Genomic DNA, 23,220 nt, shown 5'->3' on the forward strand with positions numbered 1-23,220 from the left:
GCAGTGTTGTGAGGAGGAGGAGGGAGGGAAAGGAGGCTGGGGCGTCGCCGAGGGGGCGGAGCTTTGCCCCTCCCCCTTTTTTTGACAGACGGCTCCCGGAGAGCTGGAGCGGCGCGTTCTTCTGCTTTTGGCTTGGCGGCCCCGCCCCTTGGAGGCGCGAGGACAGCCCTTTCCTCCCGCCCAGGCCTCGCGCGCCCCTGCCTGATTGCTCCTTCTCTCTCTCTCTCTGGGATGGAGAAGCCGAAGGAGGAGGAGGCTGGTGCCGAGGAGGCGGGGATGCTGTGCGGACTGCGGGCGGGTTGGGGGCGCAGCAGAGCCGCCGCCGGGCCGGGGCAAGCACTTTGCAAAGCCAGCGGCGGAGGTTGCGAGAAGAGCAAAGAGCCCGAGCTGGCGGCCAAAGCGGACTGGGATGAAGGCGAAGGCGGAGGAGGAGGAGGAGGAGGGAGAGGGCTGTGGGGACAGATAGCTTCCCGCGGAGGAGCCGCCGCAGGAGGGAGGCGCAGAGGCGGCGTCGGCGAAGACCTCAACGGCGGCTGCTGCTGCTGCTGCTGCGGGGAGGCCGCGTTGGCGGCGTTGCCTGAAAGCGACGGGGCGGGGGGGCGCCTCCGAGTGGAGCTCTTCCTCGGCGCCTTTCGGGATGGCGGCCCCGGCGCTCTCCGACCCGGGCTCCAACAGCGAGCGCAGCGCCGACTCCCCGCTCCCCGACGACGACGGCGGCAACGGCTCGGCCCGCGCCCACGCCGCCAGTCCCGAGTGGGGCGAGGAGCGGTTCCGAGTGGACAGGAAGAAGCTGGAGGCTATGCTGCAAGGTGAGGCCCCGACGAGGGAGAGAAGGAAAGGGGGGGGGGGGAGAAGTAAGACGAGAGGCTGTTTCCCACGTGGCAAAACGAGCCCCTGAGGAGAGGCTCTTCCCTGAGAGGCTGCTTTCTGAAAAGAGGCTCTTCCTTAAGAAGACACCCTGAGTTGAGGCACTTCCCTGAGGAGAGGCTCTTCCTTGAAGAGACGCCCCCCCCCCCCCCCTTGAGGAGAGGCTCTTCCCTGAGATGCTGCTTTCTGAAAAGAGGCTTTTCCCTAAGAAGACACTCAGGCACTTTCCTGAGAGGCTCTTCCTTGGAGAGAAGCTCCCCCCCGCCTGTGGAGAGGCTCTTCCCTGAAGAGAAGCTCCCCCCCGCCTGTGGAGAGGCTCTTCCCTGGAGAGAAGCTCCCCCCCGCCTGTGGAGAGGCTCTTACCTGGAGAGAAGCTCCCCCCTCCCAGGAGAGGCTCTTCCCTGAGATGCTGCTTTCTGAAAAGAGGCTTTTTCCTAAGAAGACACTCAGGCACTTTCCTGAGAGGATCTTCCCTGGAGAGAAGCTCCCCCCCGCCTGTGGAGAGGCTCTTCCCTGAGATGCTCCTTTCTGAAAAGAGGCTCTTCCCTCTCCCCCCCCCCCCCCCCGAGGCTCTTCCCTGAAGCTCCCCCCCCCCCCCAAGCTCTTCCAGATGCTCCCTTCTGAAAAGAGGCTCCTTCTCTAAGAAGACCTTCCTCAGTTGTGGTACTGCCCTGAGGAGAGGCTGATTCCTGAGGAGAGGCTCTTCCCTGAAGAGAAACACACCCTAGGAGAGGCTCTTCCCTGAAGAGAAGCTTCTCCCCCCCCCCCCCCAGGAGAGGCTCTTCCCTGGAGAGAAGCTTCTCCCCTCCCAAGGAGAGACTCTTCCCTGAGATGCTCCCTTCTGAAAAGAGGCTCTTCCCTAAGAAGATGCTCCTTCCTCATTTGAGGTTCTTCCCTGAGGAGAGGCTGATTCCCGAGGAGAGGCTCTTCCCTGAGATGCTACTTTCTGAAAAGAGGCTCTTCCCTAAGAAGATGCTCCTTCCTCATTTGAGGTTCTTCCCTGAGGAGAGGCTGATTCCCGTGGAGAGGCTCTTCCCTGAGATGCTACTTTCTCAAAACAGGCTCTTCCCTAAGAAGATGTTCCTTCCTGAGTTGAGGTACTTTCCTGAGGAGAGGCTGATTCCTGAAGAGAGGCTCTTCCCTGAAGAGAAGCTCCCCCACCCCCCTGCAGGAGAGGCTCTTCCCTGAAGAGAAGCTCCCCCCCCCCCATGAGAAGAGAGTCTTCCTTGAGATGCTCCCTTCTGAAAAGAGGGAGCATCTAAGAAGACGCTCCTTCCTCAGTTGAGGTTCTTCCCTGAGGAGAAGCTGATTCCTAAAGAGAGGCTCTTCCCTGAAGAGAACCCCCCCCCCAGGTAAAGGTGGCCCTAGGTAATTTTCAATGGTAAGCAAACAGTATCCCCCCCCCCCCCCCCCACCAATCACTTGTCATGGGAGTTCTGTGTGCCTTATTTGGTTCAATTCCATCATTGGTGGAGTTCAGAATGCTCTTTGGTTTTAGGTGAACTACACATCCCAGTAACTACAACTCGCATATGTCAAGGTCTATTTTCCCCCAAGAACGCCTCAAGAGTGCACCTGGGCAAACTCAACTGCAAATGCCTACTTTGCGTAATGGGTTGAGCCACCCCTGTCCTCAGGAGAGGCTCTTCCCTGAGATGCTCCCTTCTGAAAAGAGGCTCCTTCCTTAAGAAGACGTTTTTTCCTCAGTTGAGGTTATTCCCTGAGGAGAGGCTGATTTCTGAAGAGAGGCTCTTCCCTGAAGAGAACCCCCCCAGGAGAGGCTCTTCCCTGAAGAGAAGCCCCTCCCCCCAGGAGAGTCTCATCTCTGAGATGCTCCTTTCTGAAAAGAGGCTCTTCCATAAGAAGAGGCTCCTTCCTCAGTTGAGGCACCTCCCTGAGGAGAGGCTCTTCCCTGAAGAGAAGCTCCCCCCTCTGAGGAGAGGCTCTTCCCTGAGATGCTCCTTTCTCAAAAGAGGCTCTTCCCTAAGAAGATACTCCTTCCTAAGTTGAGGCACTTCCCTAAAGAGAAAATCCCCCATGAGGAAAGGCTATGCAGCTGAAGCCCCTCCCTCTTCTCTCCTGGAGAGTGACAGCTGTCCCCAAAGAGGAGGCATAACCAAAGACCCGACCCACACTTCCTTTCCGCAGGGAAGCCTTTCTCCCAAGGTTGATTCTTGGGTTGGTTTCCTCTAGGACAGTGTTTCTCAACCTGGGAGTCAGGACCCCGGGGGGGGGGGGGGGGTTCACAAGAAGGTTTCAGAGGAGTCGCCAGAGACCATCAGAAAAAAACATATTACGGATGGTCTTAGGAACCCTTTGGCAGACAAGACTGAGGATCTCTCTGCCTGTTCTTTTCCTTTTTGGTGTTGGTGAATTACAACTCCTAGAATTCAAAAACAGCCCCCTCCTCCAACTACCCCACCAGTATTCAGTGTTGGCTATGTAGGTAGTATGCCAAGTTTGGTGTAGATCCATTGTGGGCTGCGTTCAGAGTGCTCTTTGATTGTAGTATAAATACTAGCAACTACAACTCACAAATGTCAATGTCTATTTTCCCCAAACTCCACTATTTGGGCATATTGAGTATCCGTGCCACGTTTGGTCCAAATCCATCATAGTTTGAGTCCACAGGGTTCTCTGGTTGTAGGTGAACTACAACTCCAAAACTCAAGGCCAATGTCCACCAAACACTTCCAGTATTTTCTTTTCGTCATGGGAGTTCTGTGTGCCTAGTTTGGTTCAATTCCATCATTTAGTAAAGTTCAGATTGCTCTTTGATTGTAGGTGAACTATAAATCCCAGCAACTACAATTCCCAAATGTCAATATCTGTTTTCCCCAAACTCCACCAGTGTTCACACTTGGGCATATTGAGTATCCGTGCCAAGTTTGGTCCACATCCATCATTGTTTGAGTCCACAGTGCTATCTGGATGTAGATGAACTACAACTCCCAAACTCAAGGTCAATGCCCACCAAACCCTTCCAGTATATGTGGTTGGCCATGGGAGTTCTGTGTGCCAAGTTGGGTTCAATTCCATCATTGGTGGAGTTCAGAATGCTCTTTCATTGTAGGTGAACTATAAATTCCAGCAACTACAATTGCAAAATGACAAAATCAACCCCCCCACCCAAACCCCGCTAGTATTCAAATTTGGGCACATTGGGTATTTGTGCCAAATTTGGTTTAGTGAATGAAAATACATCCTGCATATCAGATTCATAACAGTAGCAAAATTACAGTGCATAGGGTACTGTTCCATTATCCAGGCAGAGGCCACAACGAGGCTCTAGAGAGAGAAGGATAGTCCATTTTATGGAGAGGGAGTAGTTGAAGGAATAAAACCATTTTCCCCAGTTTTCCTGTTATTCCTCCCACCCATGTCCTCATCATAGAAACAACCCTCGTTTATGAAATGGGATGGCGGAAGGGGGCATGACTAGAAATAATGGCCACTCTGGGGCCAGAATAAAGAAGGGGAGCCGGGAGGACATTGCCATCTTGTCCCCTGTGACATCAGCGCCCCTGCCCTAGCAATAATGTAATATTATGTAGTACTAGTGTTATGAATGATATAATAGTACTATGCTAGTTAGTTATGTATTATATAGTATGTTGTATGTACTTATGACTTGTAAGCCGCTCTGTGTCCACTTCGGGGTGAGAAGGGCGGCATATAAATGCCGTAAATAAATAAATAAATAAAATAATGGGGGAAATGGCTTTCTTCCTTCAACTCCCCCCCCCCCCATAAAATGGACTGCACTTCTCTTTCTAGCACCCCCTAGTGGCCTCCGCCCACATGATGGAACAGTACCATAAACACTATGTAACAGAGTTTGTTGTTCGTGGGTTATCAATGTAATTTTTTTATTGATTCTATCATAAAAAATGGGGAAAAGTGGGAATAGTTCCATTAACCTGGCAGTCCATAGGGAGTATTAGAAAGAGAAAGATAGTCCATTGAAGGAGGAAACCTATTTCCTCCATTTTTGCTGGTTATCCCCCTCCCATATCATAAAAGATGGTTGTTTCTATGACAGGGACATGGGTGGGGGGGGGGACAGCAGGAAAATGGGGAAATTGTTTGCCTCCTTCAACCCCCCCCCCCCCGGATAAAATGGGCTATCCCTTTCTCTCTAGCACCCCCTAGTGGTCTCCACCTGGACAGTGAAAAAGTCATCAAAGCAACCATCATTTATGATGAGGGAAAAAGAGGGGGTTGGGATAACCAGCAAAAACGGGGGAAATAGTTTTCCTCCTTCAACTCACCCCCCCCCCCCAATAAAATGGACTATCCCTTTCTCTGTAGCACCCCCTAGAGGTCTCCATCCAGACAGGGAAACAGTCATCAAAGGAACCATCATTTATGATGTGGGAAAAAGAGGGGGGGGGATAATGGGCAAAAATGGGGGAAATGGTTTTCCTCCTTCAACTCCTTCCCCCTCCCACATAAAATGGACTATCCTTCTTTGTCTAGGCCCCCTTTTGGAGGCTGCCCGGATAATGGAACTGTACTGGAGGTAGTGCACAATGAAACAGGAAAGAACATCAAATCAGGAATGGGTTTTTTTCCAAAGTTTGTTATATAGTGTAATAATAATAGTGATAAATGAATGGGGCTTCCCTGGGAGGATTGCACCACAAAGTCACAGAGTCTGGTGAGTGACTGTAAATCAGGACTTCTTAACCCCCCCCCCCCTCCTAGTAGTGATCCCTTTCTAGCTGACTAGGTATATAAAAATATTCAAGATTTCCTTATCATAAATCAGCACATACAAGGCTTGTGAAACAGGCCGATGTTCCTTTTTGTGGAGTACAGCTGAAGCATCTTCTGCAGTGTCCACTGTAAACATTCCATTGTACTGTTAACAGATTTGTATAAAGTTAAGAAAACCTTTTAGTGTTGCCAATTTTTGGGACCCCAACATGGCTACTCAAGTCCACAGGGGTCCTGGAGCCCAATGCCAGTTGATAACAAGAACTTTTTGAAGTGCATGCTTATAGCTCAGTTGTTTGAAATTCTAGTTTTGAGAAGGTCTCTCTTTTTGTGCCATAAATGTTGAGAGGAGTTGGCCGTGACCCTTGAGATCACATTGGGAGCTCAAAGCCATCCTGATGGGACTGGCTGTCTGGTGAGAGAGGAGATGTTTTGGTGTGAGTTGCTCTTCTCTGCCCACATTACAGTCGAGTTTCCAGCCCAGTCTTCCTTTTCCCCATTTTGAACCAAAGTATCCTTTTCCTCTGTTCTGGGAATGGAAGCTGCTGTAATTTGATGCTTCTGGGATGCCTCAAGTTCAGCCTCTCCGGCTCCCTTGGAAGCGCCTGCTTACAACACAATGCTAGAAATAGGCTGTAGAGCAGACACGCTGGGATGTGCGGGTTGGAAGCCTCGCTGGCTGTTTTCTTCTCTCCCTCCTCCCAGTTTTCCTTCCCAGCTTGTTTCTCCAGATACATCAAATCCCAAATGTGTTTAAACTGTCCTTTCTGCAGATGTCAATGTTTGGAGCTTCTTCCTCTTTTAGGAGGGCTGGAAGTGAATTTGGGGTTGCCAGATGTGTCCAGAAGTGAGCTTTTATAGAGGGAATGTCTTTGTTTTATTGATACAAAGATACACTTTAACATACGCAAGAGTTCTAGTTCACAGTATCTTGGAGCTGTAGGGTTTACTGTCAACATGTTAGTTTCACATATTAACCTGCAGTGAAATCTATAAGTTTGTCCTTGGTATTCACTGGGGTTTAGCTCCAGGACTCCCCACCCTATGGATTACAAAATCTGTGGGTTCTCCAGTCCCATTATATACAGTGAGGTAGTTAAATGAGGTCTCTTGAATAAAATATTAAAATCCAGGCTTGCTTTTTGTTTGTTTTTGCTGGAAGAGGAGTATTTTCAAGCCATGGATAGTATCTGTGATTGCAATATCTATGGACATGGAAGGCCAGCTGAACAGTCAGCCTTCCATATTCACAGAGGTTAGGGGCACAGAAACCCTGAAAAAATGAAGAAAAACTAAATAATAAAACTGCTATTTTCTCCTGCCTCCCTCCCTGAACTGAATATTTAGTGTCTCCAGCAGGACTCTGTAGCTGTGTTTTGCTTAACAACAACAACTTTGTTTGTATATTTATTTATTTACAGTATTTATATTCAGCCCTTCTCACCCCACAGGGGACTCAGGGCAAATTACAGTGTTCATATACATGGCAAACATTCAATGCTATAGACACACAACATGTATAGACAGACACTTAGAGGCTATTTAACATTCCAGCTTCTGGACACCAGGGGAGCTGTCGCTTTACCGTCAGTTTGTGATACTGATGATGAAGTACTTTCCTAATTCTTTGCATACTTCCTGGAGATTTTTAATGTAACTTTTATTATACTGCTCTATCTCCCTAAAGCAGTGGTTCTCAACCTGTGGGTCCCCAGGTGTTTTGGCCTAAAACTCCCAGAAATCCCAACCAGTTTACCAGCTGTTAGGATTTCTGGCATTTGAAGGTCAAAACATCTGGGGACCCACAGGTTGAGAACCACTGCCCTAAAAGGATTCAGGGCAATTTCCAACATTTAAGGCAAACGTTCAATTGCCGGAAAGAAAACCATACAGGACAATTACATCAAAATAAACACATTCGACAATACACAACCTAATTTAACTTAACAAACAAAATAACTAAAAATATCATAAAATACCAAAATCCTGTCAAACACACTAAAAAAAATTAAAAACCCATTTCATTGTAGCTCCACCAGTTGAGGTTCAACAAACCAATGGCCAGGATTACAAAATGAACATGGCCAACTATAAAAGGGCTGGCCAAGGGATAGTGCAAACAGCGTATCATAGGGCTGAGGAAGTGGATGAATTGCAGAACAGAGTGCTAGCTGGCTATTTAGGGACTGGGCCTAGGGACTAAACATTCTTGAAAATTTCCTGGAACATCCAGGTTTTCAGATCCCTATGAAAGGAGGACAGTTTAGGGGCTTGCCCAATCCCCCTGGGGGAGGGTGTTCCAAAGACCGGGGGGGCACCACCGAGAAGGCCCTATTCGTTGCCGCCACCAACCATGCTTGTGATGGTGGTGGAAGCAAGAGGAGAGCCTCCCCAGCAGATCTTAGAGCCTGCACCGGTTCATTGGGGGAGATGCAATCATACTGGAGGACCTAGATATTCTTAGGGAAGTTTTCTCTCTATGAACCTCTAGGTCCTCCAGCATGATTTAATGATCAGTTTTTGACAGAAGTTGATCATAGAGTCATATTGATAGACCTGGAGTTTCCTAGAGATGACATATTAATCAAATCCATGAATAATCAAATCCACAGAAGTCGTCTGCAAATGTGGAGAATCCATTGAACTCTGAAGTAAATGCTCTGTGCGAAGTGGTTCTCCACATTTTAGATTTATGGTCAGTCTTCTCAATAGGAACATCAGATTTCAGCTGAACTAGCATTTTAGATAAGTAACTACTTTAATGCAAGCATCTGTGGCAACAGGAGCTTTTAGAAATTTGATTTGAGAATCTAAAGGTTCTCAAATATCTGTGCTCTGAGGTGATATAATCTGGCCTAAGACCCTCTCCACCTAGAAACCAAACAGAATATTTTTCTTGTGCTATATTTTACTTACATACCGTAATCAGAATTTCCTCCAGATCCTTCTCATGTTGACTTGATTTAAATGTTGATGCTGGGTGTAGCAAAGGTTTATGGGACCTATCATAGGATATTAGATGCTGCTAAAGCCTCTTGAACCTAGTTGCAATCACATACAAATAGATAGCCTGATCTGTTTTTGCAGTATTTAAAGAAGGTGTTATAGTAGTACCTCTTTCATTTGTTGTGTGCATGAATTGACCCACTAGTGCAGGGCTGGGCAAAGTTTGTCCCTATTCTGACTCCTAATCCTGTGAACCTCAAAGAGATATGTAATCATTTTGCAGCTCGAGGCCCCATGACAGTCCCCTCAAAATCCTATTTCCAGTTTTAAAAATGCAATTTTGAGTCAAAGTTCATGTGAAAATAGTGCAGAACTCCCATATGCAAAAACAACCCACAGCCTTCAGAATCCCCCACACTAACTTTTTTCATTGGCTTCTCTCTCAGAAAGGCAATGAGATGTGTCACAATGTTATTACCAGTCACTATTTTGAAAGAAACTCTGAGGGGAAAAACTCCACTAGAAGTATGTTCAGTGTGCTGCAGGAGCAATGCAATTGTGCGTGTGTGTGTGGCGATTGGCCTCTATCCCCTTTCAGTTATTCTCCCTTGCAGGAATGTTTTGGTAATAAAGATTTCAGAAAGTTTTATTGCACTAAATGTTTATTTATGACATTTCTGCCCCACCTTTCTCATCCCGTAGGGGCTCAACTATGTAATGTTGTCACTTACATAGCAGATGTTAATGGTTGTGCTGTGAATTATGAATAATTTTGGGTGCATCTACACTGTAGAATTAACACAGTTTGAAACCACTTGACCTTCCATGGCTCAATGCTATGGAATCCTGGGTATTGTAGTTTGGTGCGGCATCACCACTATTTGGCGGAGACAACTAAAGACCTCATGAAACTATAATTCCATGATTCTGTAGCATCGAGCCATGGCAGTTAAAGTCAAACTGCATTAATTCTACAATGTAAATGCACCCTTTCTCACATTGTTGTTATCAGTGTAAAAAGATGTCACTGTTTTTAGTAAAATGTGCATTCTTTAGTTTGGATAGCAGAGGTTTATGCAGCCTATAAATTGTCTTTGAGTTTATATATCATTTTATTATGGAATTTAGTAAACTTTTCTGGTATCTCAGAATTCTGCTGGATTTTGTTAGAACCACTATTCTATGAATTAAAGGTCAGTGGTACTGCACAAGTGAACTTCTGTATTAAAAAACATGTGCATGGTGAGAATTGTGTGATAGAAAATGTTTGACAGCGAGGTCTGATGGTTGCCCTTTATTCTGGTAAAATGCCTTCTGTCTAGCTATTTATTACCAAAACATTTACTATGAGTCGTATATAAAGAGTGGCATGGGTTTGAAATTATTAGACACACAAAGAAATTGTGTGACCAACTGAGATTGTAATGGTTTCATTGAAGAAGACCAGAAATAACATCACATTCTCCTTTATGAGTTGTATAGAAGAGATATGAAGAACATTAGGCCTTCCAGATTTTGGGAATGTGGTTTCTCCTATTATTGAAATGAAGTCCATCAACCTTAAAGTGCTACATACATCCCAGTACTGATGTAGCCAATACATTGACACAACACAAAAACAAAAGAGAGCAAAAGAAATAAACAAAAATCAAACCTTTATTTTAAGGAGGAATATATAGAAAACCTGACCTCATGTTCATTGTTTTTGCTCTTTTCATAGCAATCTTTACGGTTATGTTGCCTATATGTATGTTGGAATGTTCTGTTCCATTGATTATGCCACAACTCTTTATCACTTCAGTGAACTATGTTGGTATGACTCGACCATAATGTTTGGAATTTGTTTCAAATTAGATTCAGTCTCCTGGGGGTAAGTTAATCTTTAAGCAGTTAATATTTTGTTTTGCTGATAGAGGGATTTTGGTATGCAGCTAGACAGGGAGTTCACGGTACTTCTTGTAATTCGTACAATTTAACTTTTAATTTGAAAATACCTGTAAAAAAAGAACAATAAGACTGTTAGAAAGAAGTAATGGGGTGCTTATGTGATTGCACAGATCATGAAAACTGCTGCTTCATTAGGAAAGAAGAGTTGAAAAGAATTCCGAACTGATTACAGGATTGATACCTATGGCCTGTTAAGGATTCTTGCCCATCATAGTTATTTAAACAAACCAGAATGTGGCTGAGTAATTGATTTCAGAGGTAGTAATTTCTTTTCCTGGTGAAGACTCTGGAGCTTTCATTTGCCTTTTTAAAACAAACAACTGCTGTTGGGTTTCAGGTCCGAGGCCCATTATCCCTGATCAAAATTAACTGTGGTTAGGGATAATGGGAATTGCCTTCCTGCATATCAGGAGACATGCTGCTCATCCCTACCATACGAGATGATTTGCATGAAGGATTAGATAGTGAGAATACAACTTTCTTGGTTCTGCTAGATGTCTTATAATTTGGGCATTGTGCAGCACTCACCATGATATCCTTCTGGCGTATCCTTAGGATTGTGGGGGATTCCACTTTTTAGTTGATGTTCAGTAGTAGTTGGTTGGTCTAGGTCAGGGGTCCTCAAACTTTTTAAACAGAGGGCCAGGTCACAGTCCCTCAAATTGTTGGAGGGCCGAATTATAATTTGAAAAAAACATGAATGAATTTCTATGCACACTGCACATATCTTACCTGTAGTGCAGAAAACACTACAATAATTAAAATGAAGAACACCTTTAACAAATATAAACTTACTAGCATTTCAATGGGAAGTGTAGGCCTGCTTTTGGCTGATGAGATATGATTGTTACTGTTGTGTGCTTTCAAGTCATTTCAAACTTAGGTTAACCCTGAGCGAGGGCCAGGTAAATGACTTTGGAGGGCCATACTTGGTCTCCGGGCCTTAGTTTGAGGACCCCTGGTCTAGGTGATCTGCTGTGCAGAGCTCTGCCTTCCTCTGTGATCCTTACCATTTATACCACATAAGATGTGGACAACTTGTGTCTTTCCAGATGTTGTTAGACTAACTCTGGGCCCTTCCACACAGCCATGTAACCCAGAATATCAAGACAGAATAACCCATATTATCTGCTTTGAACTGGGTTATCTGAGTCCACACTGCCATATATTCCAGTTCATAGTGGATAATTTGGGATTTTATTAGCTGTGTGGAAGGGGCCTTTCTTCAGCACTAGTCCAGGGGTCCTCAAAGTTTTTAAACAGAGGGCCAGATCACAGTCCCTCAAACTGTTGGAGGGCCGGATTATAATTTGAAAAAAAAAACATGAATGAATTTCTATGAACATTGCACATATCTTATTTGTAGTTGAAAAACACTTAAAACAATTGAATAATTAAAATGAAGAACAATTTTAACAATTATAAACTTGAAATATAGTATTTCAATGGGAAGTGTGGACCTGCTTTTGACTGATGAGATAGGGTTGTGGTTGTTGTTGTTGTTGTTGTGTGCTTTCAAGTCATTTCAGACTTAGGTTGACCCTGAGCAAGGGCCGGGTAAATGACCTTGGAGGGCCATATCCGGGCCTTAGTTTGAGGATCCCTGGTTTAGTCAGTGTTGAGGGATGAAGGGCAACCATGTCAAGATGACTACAGGTTCTCTGTACCTTTGTCAGAAAAAAATCTAGCTGCTGGTCAAAATAGATCAGCTAAATCAATTTGATTTACATAATTGTTTATGCATTGTTTAGTAATGAATAAAGTGGATCTACTCTAGTTGGGACTAGTAGTTGGATTTAGACCAAGAGCTTCATTGTGTGCAACATGTAGGTCTATCTTTGTCTATATGAGAGTTCAGGAAACACAATGAGGTGCTTAAATAACTATTTAGATGTGGCACTTCTTTTCATGAAGAAAAGAAACTAAAGCTTAATCTGGAAAAGAAGGGGGTACTATGATCTGGGGAAGGTGAGGCAGTAGATATAAACAGATGTGTGTTAAGTGTGGTCATCTTAAGATATCAGATGCACAGTTTGAAGTTGCTCTTGGACATGCCTCTTGGATTTTTGGGTGGTAGCTATAGCCAGGAGATTTTTTTTTTTTACAAACTTTATTTGTATATAAACTACGACACTAGGGACATAATTATGCATTAATTTTCTTCTGGAAAAAATAAATGTTCTTTGTGCTGAGGAAATATCTTCAAAAAAAGAATAGTTTCAAAGACCTTTTTGCAACTTGTGACTTCTCATTGTATCAGTCAGATTTTATCTGTGCACTGCCTACTTCAGTGGGATTTAAATGGGACTGCATTTAGTAATGAATAACAAAATTCATAGTACACAGTGCAGAAGTTTCCCCAGATATGAGATACAGCAGTAGAGATGGGTTTTTTTAAAAGGATTTCCTATTACCATGTATTTTCCTACATAACCCATTAATATAGTATAGACATATATACAGATCATATGTGTGTGCATGCATACGGTTTGGAAATATATCTATGTCTAGGAATGCATATGCATTATAGATTTACACATACATTTATATGTATGTGGTAGTTTTCCTTAGTTAAGGAATAGATTAGCCTGAGAGACAAATTACTCAATATCGTACCATTAAGTTTTGCTGCTGAATCGATAATTCAACCCCAAATCTTGCATTTCTCAATCTAACTTTTTCCATATAACCACAGCATTGTACTTTACCTTTTCCTTACCAGTTTCAAGGACTTACTCCTTGGATAAGTTTACCACTTGGCAATAGATTTTACAGACAACTAAGTTAACAGTCATTGTGAGAGCTCATAAAGCATGGGTTTGCATTCAGGCTCATGCATTCAGATTTTTAAGTGGTTAGAAGCACACACTGATGAATTAATATTTGACAGATCATTGTCTCTGTTCTCCAATACATATATTCTTTTTACATGGTGCCTGCCTCCAGGCTATGTAACAGTTTAGTTCATTTTCTTTTCTTTGCTAAGGTTCACATACATTATGCATAGGAATAATATAAATCATAGTATGTACCCCTCCCTGGATTTAATCATAACATTCCTCCAGTCTGTCTCATATGGTTTCATCTCCTTATCTAAAGTAAGACATAAAGTAATCCAACAACTCTTGTTATAGAGGAAGGGGATAAGGCAGGATAGTGCTGCTGTAGAAGTGCTCTAGATACAGACATGGTTAATTTTGCATAGGTGTTCAGTATTTTGGGTTTTTCAGACAGAAGTACTACTTTGTTAAAATTATGACATTGATAGATAGCTCTTCTGTAAATGACATGTTTGATTGGAGAGCAAGGGACACACTGGAGTAATATTCATAGAGAGAAATTAAATGGATCACTAGGTGACATTACTTCCCCTGCCAGAATTCACTCCTTTCTCTGGATTACTCTCAGCCATTATTAAAGGTGTATTAGACAAGATGATGTAAAGGAAGTTTTTTCTGTATTTATTTTAAACATACTTCTGTTCAAGGTGTCCTTTCTATCAAGGGGTCCTGTTTCAACATCTTTATTAATGACTTAGACCAGGGGTCCTCAAACTTTTTAAACAAAGGGCCAAGTCACAGTCCCTCCAATTGTTGGGAGGGCCAGATTATAATTTGGAAAAAAATGAATGAAGTTCTATGCACACTGCACATGTCTTATTTGTAGTGCAAAAACACTTTAAAACAATTTTAACAAATATAAACTTATTAGTATTTCAGTGGGAAGTGTGGACCTGCTTTTGGCTGGTGAGATAGGATTGTTGTTGTGTGCTTTCAAGTCATTTCAGACTTAGGTTGATCCTGAAAGAGGGCCAGGTAAATGACCTTGGAGGGCCATATCTGGCCTCTGGGCCTAAGTTTGAGGACCCCTGACTTAGATAAAGGATTAGAAGGCATGATCATCAAGTTTGCAGATGACACCAAATTGGGAGGGATAGCCAATACTCCAGAGGACAGGAGCAGGATTCAAAACGATCTTGACAGATTAGAGAGATGGGCCAAAACTAACAAAATGAAGTTCAACAGTGACAAATGCAAGATACTCTACTTAGGCAGAAAAAACAAAATGCAAAGATACAGAATGGGGGACGCCTGGCTCGAGAGCAGTACGTGTGAAAAAGATCTTGGAGTCCTCATGGACAACAAGTTAAACATGAGCCAACAATGTGATGCGGCGGCAAAAAAAGCCAATGGGATTTTGGCCTGCATCAATAGGAGCATAGTATCTAGATCTAGGGAAGTCATGCTACCCTTCTATTCTGCCTTGGTTAGACCACACCTGGAATATTGTGTCCAATTCTGGGCACCACAATTAAGGAGAGATATTGACAAGCTGGAATGTGTCCAGAGGAGGGCGACTAAAATGATCAAGGGTCTGGAGAACAAGCCCTATGAAGAGTGGCTTAAAGAGCTGGGCATGTTTGGTGTCCCTTGCTGTATATAAAACCACTAAGAAGGTTTTTATGCCATAGATCAGTGGTCCTTAAACTTTTTGAACAGAGGGCCAGGTGACAGTCCCTCAAACTGTTGGAAGGCCGGATTATAATTTGAAAAAAATATGAATGAATTCCTATGCACACTGCACATATCTTATTTGTAGTGCAAAAACACTTAATACAATAATTAAAATGAAGAACAATTTTAACAAATATAAACTTATTAGCATTTCAATTGGAAGTGTGGGCCTGCATTTGCTGATGAAATAGAATTGTTGTTGTTGTTGTTGTTGTTGTGTGCTTTCAAGTTGTTTCAGACTTAGATTGAGCCTGAGCGAGGGCCGGGTAAATGACCTTGGAGGGCCATATCCAGCCCTTGGGCCTTAGTTTAAGGACCCCTGGTCTATGTCCTTAACTCCAAGTTGGCTCCTAAGGCTGAGTGGAGCATTTAATCTTGCCATTTTCTCCAAATGTTAGGGCAACATTTTGTAGACTGTTGATAATCAGCTGAGTAAAGATTTATTCATTCTGCATGTAGAATTATAACATATTGCTGCTGTGGATTTTTCCAGGAGGAGAAAAGTGACAAATTACCCAGTTACATTTTATCACTTAGAATTAGGATGAGCAAAGTGTTGGGCTCTGGAGAACTTCATTACAAATCTGTTGCTAGCTGGAGGGCCTAGACTGATTTGACTAACTGCCTTGTGGAATGTGATTCTTTTAATTTAATCAATATACTACTTTATGAACGGTGGATTCCAAGCTCTAGGGGACTTACTGGCATTAGTTCTATACTAGTGGTGGTATTAAGTTATTAAATGAGAAAAATCTGGATAGGATACGGTCTTCTGAGCCAGTGGGAAATTTTATTATGTAAATATACAAAATGTGAACAATCCATCTACATTTATTGGAGGCTGGAGGTCAATAACAGCAGTGTCATCCAGAAAAAGTATGCATCCCATGACCTATATTTTACTCACCTTGTGAATGTAAAAAATGCCCCTGATGGCGCAGTAGGTTAAATCGCTGAGCTGCTAAACTTGTTGACTGAAAGGTCACAGGTTCAAATCTGGGGAGTGGCGTGAGCTTCTGCTGTCAGCCCCAGCTTCTGCCAACCTAGCAGTTTGAAAACATGCAAATGTGAGTAGATCAATAGGTACCAGTCCGGTGGGAAGGTAATGCCGCTCCATGCAGTCATGCTGGCCACATGATCTTGGAGGAGTCTATGGACATTGCTGGCTCTTCGGCTTAGAAATGGAGATGAGCACCAACCCCCAGTGTCGGACACAACTGGGCTTAATGTCGGGGGAACCTTTACCTTTTTGTGAATGTAAAATGCTGCAAAGAATAGCAAAATGTTGATATTAATATGATCCTGGTTTAGTGCTGGTTGATTGCTAGATAGGGTGAGTATTTTTCCAACAGCAGCTTGCCAGGAAATTACTTTTTGAACAAGAGCAATAATTTACCACATTTAACTTTTAGCATGCTGGTAGCAGGTGGCATGATTGGTTTGAGAGCTGAGGATCGCACAGCCTCACATGTCTACAGACACTAAATGTGTACAGAACCCTTTAGTTGCCTTCTACGTGTACCTATGTTAGTCATTTGTGCCACACTGATGACATATACAGGGAGGAAAATAGCAATTAATATTACCATTTCTAAGTGCTTCAACAAGGCCTGGCATAATACCTTTGTCACAGACAAATATAGTTGCCCTTTTGAAAAGCAGAACCATTTTGTGGAAGGAGAGAGCCACAAATAAATGATAGAAAGAAGCACTAACAATGCTGTCCCCACTGTACTCTAGATAGTACAGTAAGGAAAAGAAAATAATGCTGAAGAAGAGATGTTACCTAATACCAAAAAGCTTGTCAAATGATTCAGTCTTATGTAAATGCCGATCCCTCTATTTACCATTTGAAGACTAGCACCAAAGACCATCAAAACTAGTGCTTCCATCTTCATAGAGTTTGTTTACACTTCTACAAATCTGTGAGGACCCTGCAACATAAGAAGGCTTATCTTTCGTTATATTAAATTTAAATATCTATTAAAACTAGCTTCGAGGTTTCAGTCAAACCAGATATGCTACCCGAAGACAACATTCTAAAACATTTATTAATTAAACATGCATTGAATAATAGTTACCAGGACCGGTTTCATGTCCCTGATGAGATTTACTTAAGGTCAGATGTAAAAAGACTACTGGGACTTTCACCTGCATCCAAATCTTTTTTTAAAGTGTCTTATTTTAGTTGTTGCTTATGCCATGGGAACACATTTGCTTACTCTTTATGTTACCCTCCTTCTCCAGGAATCACTTTAAAATATCATAGAATCATAGTCGGAAGAGACCTCATGGGCCATCCAAACCATCCAAAAAAAAAACAAACTGAAAACATGGATGTTTGAGCAAGCATTCGGCTAATCCGATGCGATGAAGTTTTTGATCAAGGACTGGCAATCATAGACAACGAAATTGGATTATGATTTTAATTAAGAGATCCATTGGTCTGTATTGGTGGCCCAATACTGTGTATTGTATATGTATGTGTTTTATATTTTTAATCGGAATTATTGTTGTTTTTAAATGTTGTAAACCGCAATGAGTCGCCGTTTTAGGCTGAGATATTAGTGGTATACAAGTGTACTAAATAAAATAAATAAATAAATAAATAAATAACCCCCTCCCAAGAAGCAGGAAAGCACCCCCGACAGATGGCCATCCAGCCTCTATTTAAAAGCTTCCACCACACTGTGGGGCAGAGAGTTCCACTGCTGAACAGCTCTCACAGTCAGGAAGTTCTTCCTCATGTTCAGATGGAATCTCCTTTCTTGTTGTTTGAAGCCATTGTTTGACGCCCAAGTCTCCAGGGCAGCAGAAATCAAGCTTGCCCCTCCTCCCTGTGACTTCCTCTCACATATTTATACATGGCTATCATGTCTCCTCTCAGCCTTCTCTTCTTCAGACTAAACATGCCCAGCTCTTTAAGCTGCTCCTCATAGGGCTTGTTCTCCAGACCCTTGATCATTTTAGTCACCCTAAGTTTGCATTTAGGCTTTCTGTTTTGTCAGGCCTGAAAACATTTATACAGAACATGTGAAGTATTGATGAGAAGCTAAGTTGACCCCTCATGGGTATTTAGACTTTAGAACTCCTGAAGGATTGAAGGATGCTACGGTTTGGCTTACATGCTATATTTAATGTGTTTTTGTTAGGATAGGGATTAGTGTTTTTTGCTACATGAAGCAGTAAAATCTCTCTATATAACTCTTAGGTTTGTTTCTGAGTTTGGTGATCTTACTTCAGGTTGATGTTCACTGACTTGGTATTCTTACAGGGACAAAGTGATGGATCTCAGTTTGCTAGGTCATTCAGAAACTCTAGCCAAGTATTGTTGATGTTCTGATTGGCAATAGGAGGGTTTAGCCCAAAGAATTCTGCTAAATTCCAGATACTGTATATACTCAAGTATAAGCCTAGTTTTTCAGCCCCTTTTTTAGGCTGAAAAAACTCCCCTTGACTATACTCGAGTCAAAGTTATTTATTATTTTACTCTGTTTATTACTTTATTATTATTTTTATTTCATGTATTATTTTACTCTCTTTATTATTATTACATTTACAGTATTTTACCCTATTATTATTATTACATTTATTATTTTACTTTATTATTATTACATTTATTATTCTACTCAATTATTCTGTTATTGCATTTCCATTATTTTGCTTTATTATTATTATATTTATTATTTTACTCTATTGTTGGAAGGATATGTAAGTACATTTACATTGAAGATATGTAATGATTAAATCAGAGTTGGGCAGTCTTATCTCAAATTACAGTTTTATGTAAATACTCAAAAACATTTCACCTCCTGATGCCTCAATTAATGTAATTTTATTGGTATCTATTTTTATTTTGAAATTTACCTGTAGTGGCTGCATTTCCCACCCTCAGCTTATACTCTAGTCAATATGTTTTCCCAGTTTTTTGTGGTAAAATTAAGTTCCTCGGCTTATATTCGGGTTGGCTTATACTCGAGTATATGCGGTAGTTTACTAGTCCATAATATTAATGATGCCTTTTTCTAAACCATGGGTCAGCATAGCTGTATTATAGTGGAGAAACATAAGGGAAGCTGTTTATGTATAGAGAAGGAAGCAAATACAATTTAATAAATATATTGTTTATGTGATTGTTTTAATCTCAATTTTAAATGTGCTTCCTTAAAACCTGAGTCAACATGGTGGCTAGAAAACTGCTTTCGACCACTGCTTTCCAAGAGCCCTGTTTTCTCCTACATATGCATTTTCCATTATTTGGTTTTAACTATCATGATAAAAGGGCTCTCTGTGCTTAAGTGATCACCACAGATGTAAAACCTATTTCCAATAGTTCAAGTTACAGTTCAGAATAAGAATTAAATTCTGGCTTCTTTGGAATCAGTAGGTGCATGAAGCAGGAAGTTCATTCTTTCCTATGTAAATACTTTTCAGTAATAATAAACCCTTGAAAGAATCCAAGTCTCTGTTTCCCTGGGTTTTTAATGTACCTCTGTAACTCTTTGCTTAGCAAATCAAAATACTGAAGTTTCAGGTTAACCATCCAAATTTTGTAGTAACCAGGCATGTTTAATAGCATTTACATTTTGTGTTTTATGTGTGCCGAGCAGGAAGAGTTTCAGTTACTTTTTCGAGCTTTCATGTGCCAGATTTGCTGATTAGGCTGTCTTGTAGATAAAATAAATATATGAAATGGATTTGTGGGAGTTGTAGTCTTTAAAACGTTCTTGCATTCCTTTGCTATTGTAATAATACCACTTACTCAAATGTCAGTGTTTCTTTAGTAGTGTAACAATCTATCTTGGTTTGGCATGGTCGTCTTGGTTAAGTATTGCTAGCTTGCACATTCTTGTTGGTTACATTATAATCTCTACCTATCATTGGAAAATCTGCCCTGTTAAATGCTTATTGTGGACAGCCTGATTAAAAACCTGCCTGAGTAAACATGTCAGTGTTTATTCTCTACACGACCTGGAAAAATGATATATCTTTATAATTGTACATGTTCAATATTTTGAAATGGTTAATGGGAACCATGTGTGTTTTGCGCACACACAAAATTGCAGGTTCAGGATACAGAATAAGTTACACAGATATGCATACTATGTGCATAGATTCCCATCCACCCACCCATCCTAGGAGGTTTAGAAACTCCTCTGTAAGAAATTAGGTGATAGGAAAAGATAGAAACTGCCTGATAAAATGTATGAGAATTACAGTACAGAATGAGATAGTACCCAAAGAGTGAAGTAGGAGCCAAGAATACTGTTTGTGTTACTGCATGTGATCAAAGACTATGTCTGGTTTGGTCAGTTTAGCAATTGTAGCAGCAGAGAGGGAAATACTAAGTAAATGTGTTCATTAAAATAAAATCAGTTTTTTAAGGGTCAGTTCTTAAAAATAGTTTCATTTTTCTGAGAGGTTGTATGCCTGTAGGTCAGTGCCTTTCACCAGCATGGAATAGGAATATCTGCATTAGATTATTCAGCATGGAGCAAAATAGCTGGATGCATATTTTTGTTGTTCATTCGTTCAGTCGTTTTCTACTCTTTGTGACCTCATGGACCAGTCCATGCCAGAGCTCCCTGTCGGCCGTCACCTCCCCCAGCTCCTTCAGAGTCAAGCCAGTCATGTCAAGGATGCCATCTATCCATCTTGCCCTTGGTCAGCCCCTCATCCTTCCATTTCCCCCAGCATAATTGTCTTCTCTAAGCTTTCCTGTCCTCACGATGTGGCCAAAGTACTTCAACTTTGTCTCTAATATCCTTCCTTCCAATGAGCAGTCAGGCTTTATATCCTGAAGTGTGGACTGGTTGGATCTTCTCGCTGTCCAAGGCACTCTCAGAACTTTCCTCCAGCACGACAGTTCAAAAGCATCTATCTTCCGTCGCTCAGCCTTTCCTATGGTCCAGCTCTCACATCCGTAGGTGACTATGGGGAATATCATTGCTTTAACTATGTGAATCTTCATTGCCAGTGTGATGTCTCTACTCTTCACTATTTTGTCGAGATTGGACATTGCTCTTCTCCCAAGAAGTAAGCGTCTCCTGATTTCCTGGAAGCATATAATAAACAGTTATTAAGTTTTTAATTCCATTTTTTTAAAAAAAGAAAAGAAAATGAAAAACAGCTTGCCTCATCATTTCATTTACTTTTAAAAAATAAAACATCTTGCGTCACCAAAAGTGATCCCACAGCTATGTGTGTAAAGTTACAAAAACAATCACAGGTAACAGAGTTGAATTCAAAATTGTAATGATTATCTTCAGAATGCAAAAGCAAATAGGAGTGACCACAATACAATTTAGACTCATTTAATCAATGGAAATTTGGTGAGTCAACACTTATTTAAGTTCTTTTTATTCAATGGGTCTATTCCCCTTATGATTAGTAATTGGATCATTTTAATTTGGTGTAGTAAAGGATATAATATTCAAGTTTTAAAGTTCTCAGGGGAGGCCCATCCCTGCTAAGGCCATGAAAGAACAGTACTGATACTACTCTCAGGTTGTGAACTCACTTCTGAGGCACACTAAGACAACTCCCTCCCTTTTGCCCTTTCACAGCACTGGCAGAAAAAGATCTTTTTATTTAGGAACACTTTTGGAAATTGACTGGTTGTGGAGGAAATGACTTTTTAAAATTAAATGTTTTGAGACCTAATGTATTTAGGTGCTCTCATGTATATGCACACCTTTTTTCATGGTGTGCTTCAAAATTACTTTTCACTTCATCATTTTAATAAAACCTGTTTAATTGTGCCTTATACAGGGTGAGGCAGAATAACTTCCTTTGTTCAAAACTTAATAAAAACCATTGTATGAATCAGAATTTTTTATTATTCTGACAAAAAAGTTTTGTTTTGCGTAGTTTCGAAGATCAAATTAGGTAGGTGACGTCCCCCATTCTCCATACACTGAGTAAACTGATTTCTGGCATTTGTCATGACCCTTGCCAGCATAGCACGTGCTATGTTGGCAGTTTCTTCCTGGATGTTGGTCTTCAAATCTTGTAGGGTCCTTGGACAGTTCACATAAACACGGGATTTCAAAAAACCCCATAGAAAAAAAAATCACAAGGGGCCAAATCTGGAGAGCCACTACAAATCCGCTCAAAAAGTAGGCCTCAATGGCAAAAGCCCGCTCCTCACTGTTCCAATGCATGATGGTGACTGAACTGTGTCAGGACAAAACTTTATACTCCCGCCTCTCGAACGAGACCACTAGTGCTCCGCTACGTCTTCAACCGACTGAACGGCGCGCATTTTAAAAAGGAAGTTATGCTCCCTCACCCTGTATTAAGAGACACTGGAAACGTGAGTGACTGAACTGCCCTGGATTCAATACATTTTGCTATTATGAACTATAGCAATTTCTATTTGAAATATTACCATCTCACACTTCTGTGTGAAGAATACATCTGTCAATTTGTCTTATAGATGAATGCATACATTCATTGATTTGATGTCTCTATAAATAGCTGAAGTAGTAATAGTTTTACAATCGTAAAAATCAGTCAGTTCATTTTTGTTACATTTATCAAAACACCACTAGCTTTCTTGTCCTGTCCCAGTTCTGTATCAGGTTGCAAGGCTTCTTCCTCCATAGAAATGTGTGCATATTTTGATGTATATTTTCTTAAAATATACATCTTATAACTGACTAAAATACTATATACAATTTTCTGAAACATATGCATTTTTCAAAGGTATGCATGGTTTTGTGGTAATTTTTCTTTGCCAAAATGTATTGAACGTCTTATGAGGTTTCCCAGGCAAAATGCCATTTACCCTGTTGTAGTTCCAGGAGTTACAATATGAGTCTTTTTGTAGGGAAATGTGAACCCCACAAATTCCTTTTATTTTTCTAAGAAATTCAGATAGATACAGCAGTGTTTATGCTTATATCTACCATGGGAAGTAAGATGACATGAGAATGATTTGCCCAGACGTCTCAGTGATGTTGGCAAAATAATTAACTTACCTTATTTCTTGATTAAATTTTTTCTACCCCACCCTGTGATATAGGATCCCATTGTGGCATACCAGTAAAATTATTTAAGCAGTTTAAAACCTAAAGCAGCTAAGAAGTGTATTCATCATTTCTATGATTTCAACAATCTGAAATAGCTTAAAATCATGGATGGATGTAGATTTAGATGAAACTATTGGTTTTTAAAGGCTCTAATTAAAACCAATATTCTAACTTGAAACTTGAATTAAGTCAGA

At 41.5% G+C, this 23,220-nt stretch overlaps 1 protein-coding gene across 1 annotated transcript in view; it reads left to right on the plus strand.

The window, feature by feature from the left end:
* The first annotated feature begins 205 nt into the window (after window positions 1-205).
* Window positions 206-23,220, plus strand: part of BICC1 (BicC family RNA binding protein 1) — a 158,383-nt gene continuing 135,368 nt past the window's right edge. The window contains 2 exon segments of the mRNA XM_060768958.2: window positions 206-596; window positions 598-809. Of these exon segments, the coding sequence (XP_060624941.2) occupies window positions 232-596; window positions 598-809 (577 nt within the window). The 5' untranslated portion in view covers window positions 206-231.

Source organism: Anolis sagrei, chromosome 3, assembly GCF_037176765.1.
Source record: "Anolis sagrei isolate rAnoSag1 chromosome 3, rAnoSag1.mat, whole genome shotgun sequence".
Classification (NCBI taxonomy): Eukaryota; Metazoa; Chordata; class Lepidosauria; order Squamata; family Dactyloidae; genus Anolis; species Anolis sagrei.